General features: G+C 39.7%; 1 protein-coding gene across 6 annotated transcripts in view; it reads right to left on the bottom strand.

The window, feature by feature from the left end:
- Positions 1 to 1,466: 1,466 nt before the first annotated feature.
- LOC129733182 (protein PALS1) overlaps positions 1,467 to 13,285 on the bottom strand; it is a 113,140-nt gene continuing 101,321 nt past the window's right edge. For all 6 annotated transcript variants that reach the window (XM_055694808.1, XM_055694807.1, XM_055694811.1 and 3 more), the window contains 7 exons: positions 4,781 to 4,964; positions 4,503 to 4,717; positions 4,152 to 4,439; positions 3,220 to 4,096; positions 3,013 to 3,144; positions 2,707 to 2,888; positions 1,467 to 2,631 (listed from right to left, as the gene is read on the bottom strand). In XM_055694808.1, the coding sequence (XP_055550783.1) occupies positions 2,452 to 2,631; positions 2,707 to 2,888; positions 3,013 to 3,144; positions 3,220 to 4,096; positions 4,152 to 4,439; positions 4,503 to 4,717; positions 4,781 to 4,964 (2,058 nt within the window). In that variant the 3' untranslated portion in view covers positions 1,467 to 2,451. The remainder of the gene's footprint in view (positions 2,632 to 2,706; positions 2,889 to 3,012; positions 3,145 to 3,219; positions 4,097 to 4,151; positions 4,440 to 4,502; positions 4,718 to 4,780; positions 4,965 to 13,285) is intronic.

Here is a 13,285-nt window from a genome sequence, read left to right on the forward strand (position 1 = left end):
ACGGTAGACATGAGTATGAAGGTGGAAATTTTGCTGTGATGTCGAACTATAACCGTTTTGTTTTAAGACGCAATAGCGTAAGTGCTGCATTTCTGTTATCTGCTGCCATCCAACACTAGAACAAGTATAAATTACAACCGGTCACCAACACATTCTTGAGGCAATGTTGAATTTTTCTTGTCTTGCGAATGCTGAAATTTGCGGTTTTCCGTCTATTACACATGACGAAAAATCTTAACTACCTCAATCACATAATTGTGGAGCACCAACAGATGCTATTATATTTGACAACAGTAACAAACTGGCAAGTTTGTTCAATTATCATCATCTCGGATAACCATTCGCCGATGATTTTAGTTCTCCCGTTTTTTTCAGTAGAATTGCCTGCCATTTCCAATAATTCTGCAGCTACCAAAACTCCAAAACAGCCGCCAGATAGTCAGGTGCTTAAGTATCAACGCGCCCAGCGCGATCAGCCTGAAATTGAAAACCGACTTTTCTTTCTTCTTCACGATCAGCAACCAACATCCGTGTGGTATCGGCACAATCATGGAATGAATTTTACATAAAACACAAAGCGCGCATTCTTAGTCAACTAGGTATACTCTGTCGACCCTGTTAGGGAAAGAAGCATTGTGCGACCAATCAGAGGTCGACATTTGTGTTTCGACAAGGCTTGACAATTTTCAATAGTACAATCGTTCGAACAATCAGTTTACAACTTTCCGCATTTGGACGGGTGCTTGGTTGATTTTCCAATCGATTACTGCAAAAATGACGTAAATCGGACTGAGCTTAAAACGATTGAAAATGGACAATTTTTGTGACGCTTTCGATGTTTTTGGTTTTTGAAATTGGATCCCTGTAATGAAATTGGTCCTCTGTGTATGTTGCCGTAAGACGTAACTCTACGTCAAAAATCCGGATATCCGGATATCCGACTATTCGATTATCCGTATCCGGATATCCGGACATCCGAATAGTATTCGTTTACACATCCGTGATTCGAGCTTCGGATAACCGGATCACAAATATATCCGGTTGAAAGTCCCAGCACTAATAAACATATACGCTTCCCAGCCATGACCGAGGTACGATGCTGCTCTAACAATCCAGTCGTTGCATGTTCGAACCTAGCGCTCAGCCCAACATTTACCCGAATGATTAAAGTAATGTGCGGTTTAAACTGTGGGCGAAAATTTTGTGTTCTAAATGACTCTGCTTTTAGTATGAAGCGCGCTCATCGAATTTGTACAAATGGAGTCGCATGGTTATCGAGCTCGCTACGATCGAACATACGACGAACATGTCTTAGCAATTGCTGAAATTTCTATCGCGACTACTTGCGCAGATATTACCTACCTATAGTTTTTAAAAGTTACGAAAATTAATACAAACAGTTAAAAACAAGTGGATAGTATTCGAAGCCGGGGATTGCTGTTTTCGGAATTGCCAAAATAGTACCATTCGTTTCGAAACTATGCTGTTTTCATGTCTCTGGTGGTTTTATTATTCGTTATTACAACTATACATGCATAATATTGAGCGTAATATTCTTTTGTTCATGTTTACTTTACTTTCGAAGGCGGCTTTGTCGGACCGGAGAGAATGTGTTTAATGTCGCAAACTAATCGGCAGCTAACTGCAAACGATCTTCGACGTTACTTGAATACGTATCAAAAATATCGGTGTTTTAACACTGTTTTGTGGATGAATTGAAGCTGGATTCGCTACCTTTCTGTACTGGCATTTGCTCTTCAATTTGTTACCACTAGTTTGTTCTTTCGTTCTTCTAGAGTAAATTGTGAACACGAATACTTTTTTGTTGTTGTTTTTTTCGTAATATTTTGCGAGCCGGTTTTTGTCGTCTTGTTTTCCTTCTTGTAGAGATTAAATATTGTAATGCGTTACGTCTATTGAATTATGTAAAGGGTTTTCTGAGTTCTGACTGTTTTTTTTCTAAGTTTTCTTTTAACATTTAGAAATTGCTTTTATTGTGTTCAGTTTTTTTTATCGATATAATTGTAAAAATATTGGACAGATAAATAAAATTTATACATATAAAACAATCCTTCTATGTACTTTTTACATGGAATAAGCTAGATATAAAATAAACTTTTTATACTCTGTTTCAAAAACGAAAATAACAACGTCGCTTATCGTATAGTTATCAATTGGAATTTATTTTTATGCTTCTAGAAGTATTTTGATTTTCATTAATCATGTTTTGTCGTACCAGCTGTATATATATATATATATATATATAATGGAATACAAAGGGACGTTCTCCTTTCATATATTGTGTTAGGGTTCTACTTACATAAATTACGATAATTACCTTTATGCTCACTAAATAGTATCAGACTTAACCGATAGTTTCTGTTTTTTCTTTTCTTTACAAAACAACAAAAGTTACAAATATATAGGTAGAAAACGCATCACTGACTTAAATTAGTTATGCAGCCAGCTACTTGGCACCCATTGTGGTTCTCGTTCTAGCGAATTGATCTCGGCTAGCAGCTGATGGTACGCCCGTTCCGTGTCATTGTTGATGATGATCATGTCGAACAGATGACCCCATCGGGCTTCCATGTCGCGAGCCGTAGCGATGATTTCCTTTAGCTCTTCTTCCTGCAAGAAAAACGAAAAATCGGTTACAAAAGCACTTTCAATATTGTTCAGCTTAAGCGGAAGTCGATGATTTACCTTGTAGGGTTCCCCAGTCCGTATTCGCTTTTGACGAAGCTTTTCCAAGCTGGGTGGTGCCACGAGCACCGTGTATGGCTTCAGATCCGAGGACCGAAGAAGCTTCAGGCTCTGCGGATGAAGGTTCAGCACACATATTTTACCGCTGGCCACCACCGCTCGGATCGCTTCCAATGATGTTCCTGTTTTGAAAAATAAAAAAAGGGTTTTTAATTTCGTCAAGCTTTTATTGGTAATTTTTGAGAAAATTTGGTTGAATTTTTAAAATTTGCAATGGCATGATACAGTTACGCTAGCAACACTTACCGTAATATGCCTTCTCGTATTCGCCGTGCTCAACGAACTTTCTTGCTAGTATATCCGATTCGAACTGCTGTCGCGAAATAAAGTGATAGTCTTGTCCAGGAATTTCCCCTTCCCGTTGGGGCCGAGATGTATCTGTGAATGTAGCAAAAAAATTGAAAATGTTCATAACTTTACCTTTCTGGCTTCGAAACTATCAAAAAAACTTACGAGGTATGGCAGCAGCGAACCGTTCCGAATCGGCCATCAGTCGTTGCCGAAGCTCATGACGTCCAATGTTGGGTGGGCCGATCAGAACGATTGGTCGTTTATGGGACGCTCTTGGATAGTAAAGTGCAACTTCCTCGTAGGTGAGAATTTCTTCTGGGTCTGGATCTTCGGCGGTTGCCGTAGCGTACAGTGGGTAACCATGTTCGCTACTTGCTTTCTTCTTTTTCTTTCGTCCCTTACGAGCACAAAGCAATGTAGAACCACCCGCTTTTCCGTTGGCATCCTTTCTGGTTCTTAAGCCTACTTCACCTGCTATAGCCAGCTTCATCGATTCGCGCTGATGCTGGAACGGTTGGCTAGGTATTAGTCCAGCGAGGGTTTGGTCTTCCTCACCTTCCCGATAGGCTTGCCACCAGTTGGAATCGTCGCGGGATATCACGTGCAATACGTCTCCTTTCTGGAAACTGATACCAAGCTCGCGACATGGAATGTACAGATCATCTTCTGGATCGTAATCGAAATGAGCCCGTACATGCAGAACCGGTGGATCTCGCATCCCTGGAACCATCGGCGACGCACCAGCAGGCACCACTAGGAACGTGAGGGTTCCAGTCATCGCACCGAGAAGAGCGCAGACATCATTCACCGACTTTCCACGCATTTCGATTCCATTCACCTCAAGAATCTCGTCATTCTGGTGCAACAGTCCAGATTTTTCGGCAGCGCCGCCTCGCACCACACGACCGATTATAACCGCTTCACCTTCATTGCGTATAGTAGCACCGAGGGGCTCCGACGATTTTTCGATCTGAATTATCCTGATGTGATCCTGACTACCATCGCGAAGCACTCCAAGTGGAACACTCATGGGTTCACGCTGTGGATTAAAAAATGTTGTTGAAAGGTTCATGAACAACACACCTCCGTCTTACCTTGGCTATGTTGTTGTTATTGTTATTTACTAAGCTAGTATTATTTGGAATTGATGGCAAAACTGACGTAGGTTTGACCGGTGTGGCGCTGGTCATCGCATTATTGTTCATTGGCAATGGCACCGCAGGATTCACGCTAGCAGCACTGACACCGTAGGCAGGTGTACGATCGGTAGTGGACGCAACACGATCGTGTGCTAGCAGCAGTCCTTCCATTTCGTATGTTGACAGCAGATCACATAGTTCTATTGCAGCCGGTGAACTGGACTGGGCTAATGATTCAACGCACTGTAAGGGATCAAAACATTCAATGGCAATTGTCGCTTCACTGCTGGAATTTAGGGAACTTACGTCCTTGGCGAGTGCCTGAGCATTTGAGCAAATGGGGTTCTGTACTTTAGGCCGTCGTCGTTCGAGTACGGCCGTCCGAGCGGCGAGAGCACGTGCGATTCCAGGACCAAGCAGCAGGGTTTGTGCCGCCGTTACTCTGCCAGCGAGTGCGGCTAACCCGTGCTTGTTGAGGTGACCCTGCAATCGGTGCAACGCTGATACTAGTTCTCCGTAGCCTAGAAATAGGAAGATCGGTTAGATCAAAGTTATGACTGCGGTCAGTGAGGATGATCACTTACCGATAATCTTTTCCGCTTCTTCGTCGTCCGCGTAGGCCTCGTTATCAACACCGATGGCGGGTTTGTCAACGACTGGGTTGTCTTGTAATGCCCGCAGCCGCTGCGAGCCTCGCAGACTGTTTCGTAGGAAATCATTCTGTGCTGCTATTCGCTCTTCCTCTTCTCGTCGTCTGCGCAATTGTTCCTGAAAATTTATAAGAATGGGAAAAGTTAAAATTCTGTTTAAAAGCGAGATTGGTTTTGCACAAAGGTTGATGGTTGAAGGGTCGGTGCAAACTCGCCTGTTTTTGCCTGTAGAAAGAGTTGGACTGTATGAGACTGTTGCCTCCGTTATCAGTGGCAATTTTCCCGTTGCCACCGTAGTCGGCCACAATCATGTTACACTTGGCTTAGGCTGTAAATTTTTCGTTTTATTTTAAGCACAGTAAACCAACCAGATTCTGATCCATCCACCTAAACAGGGAGTCAAAAAACGAATGTGTTGAAAGTAGCATGGAGCTTTAGCTTCCACAATGTCGATTGATTTTTAACAGTCGCTGGAGGCTATATTAGCGTTCGACAAGGTCGTACTTGAAACAGACGCGTGCTGCGCACACTTGCAACGTAATTATAAAACCAGAATCGACAGCAGTGCTTCGTCGTGTATTTACACAATTGATAAAACCGCCATTAATAATCGAGAGGGTGACAGTCAGAGGAGAACAGATGCGGTAAATTATGGTTTGTGATGATAAAAGACGCAGCAGAAATGAAATTGTGGAATCCATGAGTTGTTATTTGAATTCATTATGAGCTAGTGAGATGAATTATTCCCGTGAATCTTATACCACTTTGTTTACAATTAATGTAGTTTTTGCTTCGGCACACAAAGAACTTTTCTGAAGACCTAGAAGATTGCAATGAATGTCACCTAAACTTAAAAAAAATTTTAGGTATGTTTTGGCAAATAAAATGAATATTTATTTATAATTCCAATAGTCGGAGAAGATCCATGTACCTCGGAGCTCAAAATACCAATATAAATCTCAAAAGACACAAAAAATTTGTATAGAGATTAGCAAATAATGTCAGCCATTCCAGGAAATTAGCTTTTAAAACGCTATTTGGTACGTCCATATAATGTTCCAAATACAAAAGGAAAGCTTGTTTGAGAAAAACAACGGCCACCGACGATTGCATTATCACGCATGTTGACGATAACAATTCATTTATCACTTCCGCTGAAATACGTGATAGGATCCTCTTGCGAATACCGACGACAGAATGTATCAACTATTCACAGACGTATTTTTTAAGAACACTTGCCACTGACAAGGTCCTTTGATTAACATTCCGCTAAAATTTATTTTTTTATTTTTGCAATTATATAACTTTGTAAGCTGAAGCTGTTTGGGCACTGAACTAACATAATGTTTACCGGTGATAACATCGTTTCAAAAGTGTATAAGAATTGTAAAAATTACCAAGCCTGATTCAAGTTGTTTAATAGGCTACTCGAATAATCTTTGTGCTACGTTTTCCACACATTGTTTGTGAAAAACTAGGTCAGTCTTCTTACAGAAGATTTCACCGAACAAAATTTACCGTGACTCGAATCTGAAAAACCTAGGTCAACACTTGTCAGAAAAGCACAATAATTGATAAGGATTCGAATTTCTGCGTGTAGGTGCTATACTACAATTGATATCTACTAAGCCGGTATCCGAACATTCAACGACTGGCTCGTAAAATCAGCATCGTACTTCGAGGTCAACTGGAAAGTTATCCTCGATCAGACCAACTTCAATGGAAGCTCGGTTTACAACGTACCAAACTGAAACCAATCAACCCTCATACGACACCATCCACCGACAAGAGCTCTTGAAGCTCATAAAACTATGGATGACAAAGGCTTTCCGATGAATCTAACTGTTAACAAAATTCAATGTTGTCTTTTATCGGATCTATCCGAATGCGGGCAGCGGATGTCGCAGACGGTTTATCACTTTTAACTGCCTTTCAACCGCGTGCTAGAAGAAGGTGTTATGGCGCGTGTGGCTTTTGACACGTTACTATTTTGAACAAATTCAGTCGATTAAATTGCTTTGCTGATGATGTGGACAATGGCGGGAAAGCCCTCGAGGTGCCGATAGATCATCACATGAGAGCAAATCACGCAGTTGAGAAGATCGGATTAAAAATAAATATGCCCAAAGTGTGAAATAGAAAACGATGACCTGGTTTGGACTATTCGATTCGTTGGTTCGGTTTGTCACATATCATGTACATTCCAAATTTAAACTGAATTTACTCTTGAAACAATTGAAACACGCTTTAGCACAAATATGCTCCACAATTTTAGCTCTAATAAGGAAATTCTATAAAATCATGAGCTCAAAGCATTGCAAACTTGACCTCCTAATCTTATTGATTTCAACAGCCGTTTTCAACTAAGGTTCTAGAGTTGGGCGACAGGCCTATTAAATGGTATCCCACATCAAATTGCATCACGGGTTTAACGCTGTACAAAATCGACCATTGGGTATGTTGTTTTTAAAATCTGTGTAAAAGTAATTCGAAGTGCATTGTTTACACTGTAGTTTTTTCGCTATCAGTTTTTCGGAAAAAGGAACAAAAACCGTTATCCGAAAAGCACCGTGGCGGAATAATTTTGCATCGACGCTCTTATCGGGACATCGAAAAACATTTCGGTATCGTGCAGTCAATGGTGAGTCGTGTGAATAAACGTTACCACGAAACTCTCCGCATAGAAGGGAAGGAGAAATCGCGTTCTGTTAGTGATGAGGATCACAAGTGTGTTGTGAAAGCGTTTACGCGGAATTCCAATGTTTCGGTCATGGATGTGGCCAGAGAGCCTAGAACCGGGAGGGACTTTGTACGTATGCACATAGTGCAAAGTCATAAGCCCGGAAACTGTACACCCGAAAGTCATAAGTCCGGAAACTGTACACCCGGATGCTGAAGAAACCTCATTGTCTCATCATTAATGATGAGACTTCTAGCAGCTTTCGAGGCTACTGTTCTCTACTGCCCAGCATAAGTTCGATGTTGCAGAGAAGGTAAGGAAGCAGAAACTTTTCAAAGTTTGCCAAAAAATACCTGATTTGGCGAGCGACCTGCTCATGTGCAAAAAGAGTGCGCCGGTCATGATTACCGGGACTGTAGACGGGGAGGTCTACCTCAAGGAGTGTTTACAGAAGCGTCTGCTCTCACTGTTGAAGCAACACGAGGGACCTACGATCTTCTATCGCCTGTTTACAATACAGTGAGTCTGTTACTTTAGAACAAATTTCCAAATTTGTTTGCCTTGTTTGTTTACCGTTAACTATAAAAGAATGGATTCTTGCCATAAATGCTGTCAGTTTTTTTTTGAGTCTGATAGTATAATAAAACGATCTATCTACATTTTGCTAGTTGAGTCCCGATCGCGAATCACTCTGAAGGTAATAAACCAAAACATTTTTCATGGATCATGTATTTGTTTTGACAGCAATAATTTACAGCCAGTGCTGCAAAATTCAGAATCCGCGAAACGAAATAATACAACAGCATTTTCATTCTTTCAAATTGAAACTGATATTGAGTATCAACCGTAACAATTGTCAGTGAAAATCATTCCAGTGATAAAAATAAGATGGCCTAATTAAAGTCGATATTATTTGATCTGAGCAAATCCATTGCATGAAATCGATTAAGTACAGGGTGTCACCGTGAAAGTGATACGCACATTTGAGTGCCTCTTTTCGCATCGGGAGGCCTACCCTGTTAATCAGCTGTGTTTGCTGTGTTCATTTGTAAACGACAAAGAAGTGCTTCACTTTTGTCAGAGGAAATATGCGATGCATTTAAGTAGAGAACCAATATAGATTTTGTATCTTGCTGGAATGGGCTAAATTCAGATCAGAAGAAAGCTGTCGCATCTAAATTTTAGCAAACTATACAGGGCCATCGAACGATTTGAGAAAACTTGCACTGTTGTCCCCAACTGGGTGAAAACAGAGTGTAGCGGTGATCAAAGCGGTTAAAGAACGTATCCGGTGAAATCCAGCCTAGACCGCAAGAAAAATGGCTCGTGAAATGAATATGAGTCATAGCACTTAACATAAAATGATCAAAAATGACCTTATATACGGAGCTTTCTAGAAACAAAAGACTCATGGATTATCTCGCAGAAATATTGCCGACAGGGTTGCCAGATCTCGATTGCTACTGAAGACGCCGGCGGCATACAATAAAGTTTTTCAGATGAAAAATTATATACGTTGGAGGCTGTTTTGAACCAGCAGAATGATCGTGTATATGGAGCATGTCTTCGTGATATTCTAGCCAATAAAAGAGGAGTGGAACGATTTCAAAATGCTTCTGCTGTGATGGTTTTGGGAGCAATATCCAACACAGAAAAGTTGCCACTGCTATTAATCGACAGGGATGTAAAAATAATATCTGTTACACGTCATCAACGGACATTTGCTGTCTCGTGCCAAGGAATTATTTGGAGAAGGAAGTTTCTGCTTTCAACTTGATTCAGATCCAGCCCATAAGGCATTGATCCTTCTGAAGTGGTGCAACGCACATTTACCGTGTTTTATCACTACTTCTGAATGGCTCGCATCCCCTCCCGATTTGAATCCATTGAACTTCAACATCTGAGGGTACATGCTAGGGATGCTGGGTGAAGTAAAACACATGACTTTGGACACTTTGGAAAACCGTTTGGTAAAAATCTGGGATCAAATACCGATCGAAGTCGTGCCGCACGGCTCGTGATAATTTTGAGAAGCGTTTGCGGGTCGTAATCAAATGTAAAGGCGAAAGATTTGAATTGTACTGATTCAACTGTTACTTCACTACTTTACCAAGATAGTAAAAAAGAATCAGAGAAATTTCATGGCATAAAAAAAGTGTATCACTTTCACGGTGACACCCTGTAGATAAACATCTACAACCTCAACCGCACACACATCGTTAAAGTAATACAGAGTGTGGGTAAACACAGTAATGCTGCCAGTCACCATCATCACTGTCAACGGGTTGGAGGTGAGAGTATTTACCGTTTTTAGATTCGTCGCGCTGAATTTGATATTTACAGTTTTCTGATTCAACTGAAAGTCTATCGCTGACAGTGAAAATTTGTAACTTTGCTTACAGCAGAGGCGCCAACTTTATACACAGCTGAGAAATTCAGCGAAATGTTCTGAAAGTTTTCGGTAGAATTTTCAAGAACTTCGGCAAAAAAAATGTCAATACTTGCTGGTTTACGGTATATCGATATATTTACCGAATGTTTGTCGAAATATATTGCTGACTTTTGTTTAAAACTTCAGCGGGCTCGATCAGCTGTTGGGAAGTTTGCCGAGATAAATTAAGTGTGTAGAATTATTGGACTGCAAGATGTCTTAGAAAATATCTGTTCTCTTAATTGCTGTAGAACTTCTAGAAACGTATCGCTAGAATTTTTTTCGTGAAACGTCTTATACTTGATGTAAAGTGCTTGTAAAGGCAGTTTTGATAGTAATCAGCCTACACTCCATTTTTGCAAAACGGCGTGAGGATTGCGAAATTGAAATAAAGCTCTCCCAAATGGTCTCGAGGTACGATGCTGGCATAACAAACCAGTCTCTGTATGTTCGAATCCCGGCTCGGAAGAGACTGCTAGTGTCAGTAGGATCGTGTACCTCAAGGCAGTAATTTGGGAACACTGTTGTTTATTTTATTTTTCAATGACACTGCCGCTGCACTTGATGTTGGCCGTCGGCTGTTTTATGCTGACGATCTTAAAATATTTTTGACGATTCGTTTCATCGAGGATTGTCGACGTCAGCAGGATATGTCTATAGGCCTACATTATTCAGCTACCAAATAAAGTCCCTCTACAATTATGGGTCAGTCAACGAGTTGTCTGAATGTTCAAAAATAGATATAAAATCGGAAAAGTTATCAACTACGAATGTTTTACTATCTACCTCTGTGTTCTGATGTGTACTTTCGATCAACAATTAGTTTCACTGCAGCTGATGCGTGTAAATCGGATGGAAAGAAAAATATCACTTACATAGCAAAAGACACAATTATGGGTCACTTTTGGCATTCAAAATCATTTAGTCTATAAAATCGTCAAAAAAGATAACGCAAGTTATTTTATTGTTGTGAAAACTTGATAATAAGATATTTTATTAAGTCGTGATGCATTATCATGCAAAAGTAATAGAAATAGCCAAAATATGGCCTGACCCACAATTGTGCACCGCAAAATGTAACATTACTACAATTATGGGTCACTTCACTTATTGCACCGAGCAGAATTATAGTTTTTAGTGACATTTTCAACTTTGAATCATTTCAATCATATAAATAAGGTTACAAGTGAGTTAAAAAAAATACCACTGCCAATGAAAATTGTTCAGTTTGTAGAGGATAGACGCATTTGCGTAAAAATGACCCATAATTGTAGCTGACCCATAATTGTGGAGGCACTGTGCATGGTCAAACACTGAATAGATTTGAATACATGAAGGATCTTGGTGTGATTATCGATCATAAACTGACTTCATCGCGCGATAGCTATTTCAAAAGCTACCCGGTAGCTAGGATTCATATCGAAATTCGGACGCGACTTTAAAGACCCGTGCTGCCTAAAATCACTGTATTGTTTTCTTGTCCGCCCTGTCCTCGAACACGCAAACGCAAGATACAACAGGTGTTCTTTGTGCCAAAGTTGTTAAATGGTAATGTAGATTCTCCAAAACTCCTGTCGTTGTTGAATTTGCGTGCACCACATAGGGGAACTGCTCCATTATTCATCTCATTAAGCCGATATTCACGAAGAAAACAACAAATTTTCATGAAATCATTGAACAAACAAACAAAATACGCTTACGTGCTCTCATAGAATCGTTCAGTATTGTGTATTTAGTAAACTTAGCTAGATTTATCCTGAATTTTGTAAAACAAACCATTTTGCACAACGCTTCCATATCCATCTCAAAACTTAAATCACTGCTCAATTATTCATCTCACGACGCCCCCATATTCATCACACTGCAGTGCATTGTTAATCATGAATGAATCACATTATCATGAATGAACGTAGCCGCAGCCCGTCGTAGTAGGTTACCTAGATATCCGCTGTAGTTGTTTACGTGCAAATATGGTGACCTAGGTAACCACTACAGTGCTGTAGATTTATGTCAATTATGTCGGAATAATTCAACATTTGTAGTATGATTTGTTCGTATTAACAGAAACCAATTTGGCAACTTTTGATTTTCTTCAAGGCTGTGAAAACAGATGAAAATAAATACAGTTGAAATTTAGGAATTGTAGAAATCCATCTAATATATTTCTGCTAATTCAAGCGGTTTTTTGAAAATTTTTATGTGAACATTTCAAAGATTAAAGTATTCTCAGTGTAGTGAGTGATTTTGTTGAGTGATTAAAATAAAAAATGGTCCGCTAGTGATGAGAAAAACTTTGGTTGGCTGCTGAACGAGTCCCGTTGTAGCCGTACAGAACAATGCGCGGATTTTGTTTTCTGAGGTAGGTGATTGAATCAAATGAGTTTTCGAGTGCAGATGCCCGACTATAACATCAAATTTAGTGCTTTTAAGTGAGTTTTGAATATCAAACTTTACGAGGAATCTAAAGTGAAATAAGAAGAATCCATTTCATGGATTAGCAGATTGATTTAAGAAGAAAATATGCATTTTTTCCTAATTTCAATTGTGTTTTCATGTTTTATGAGATGAATATATGGGCTGAAATGAATAATGGAGCAGTTTCCCTACTGGATCCATATAGATTATCACTAGATCACAAATCAATCGATTTTTAAAATTCCCTATCTTCGTGAAATCATTTCATCGTTTAAAATGGTCGTAAAATAATTCCACGCGAAACGTCGCTTCTTCCGTTTTCACTTCACTCATATGACACTCATAATAACCCAGATTCCACGGAAGATGTCACTTTGCGACTTTTTTATCACTTAGATGAGTCCCGTAATAGGCCTTTATTCACTTCACTCTGATTTCACCGTGAAGTTATTCCCGTAATAAGCACCACTGTGTTTATTGAATATTTGATTCCATTATCACTGTTTGAAAACAAGGCATGATAGCAATCACAAGGTCGAATTGTGTTCGAAAAATCATATTTTTTTTTAAACTTTCTTCAAAATTTAATAAATCTGAATGAAACTTTCTGAAAACCATCAGAAGAAAATGCTTGAGATTGTTGGTAAATGTTTGAAGCAACTTTTCGTTAAATAGTGGAGCAATCTCGCATATGAAAAATTATTCCGATCATGGAACATTTTAGAACCGGTCTGATCGTGATAAAACGCGTCAATTTTATTTTAAAATGACTTTTTACCTACGTAAAATTCTTTGCAGCATAGTCTACTTTGTGAAAACTCATGCCAAATCCCCCGAAAAAATTATCAAGTCTATACAAATGACGACTAGTGTCCACTGATGTTGAGTTCGTTTCTGCGATGTATCTAGAACA

This window comes from Wyeomyia smithii, chromosome 3, assembly GCF_029784165.1.
Source record: "Wyeomyia smithii strain HCP4-BCI-WySm-NY-G18 chromosome 3, ASM2978416v1, whole genome shotgun sequence".
Lineage (NCBI taxonomy): Eukaryota > Metazoa > Arthropoda > Insecta > Diptera > Culicidae > Wyeomyia > Wyeomyia smithii.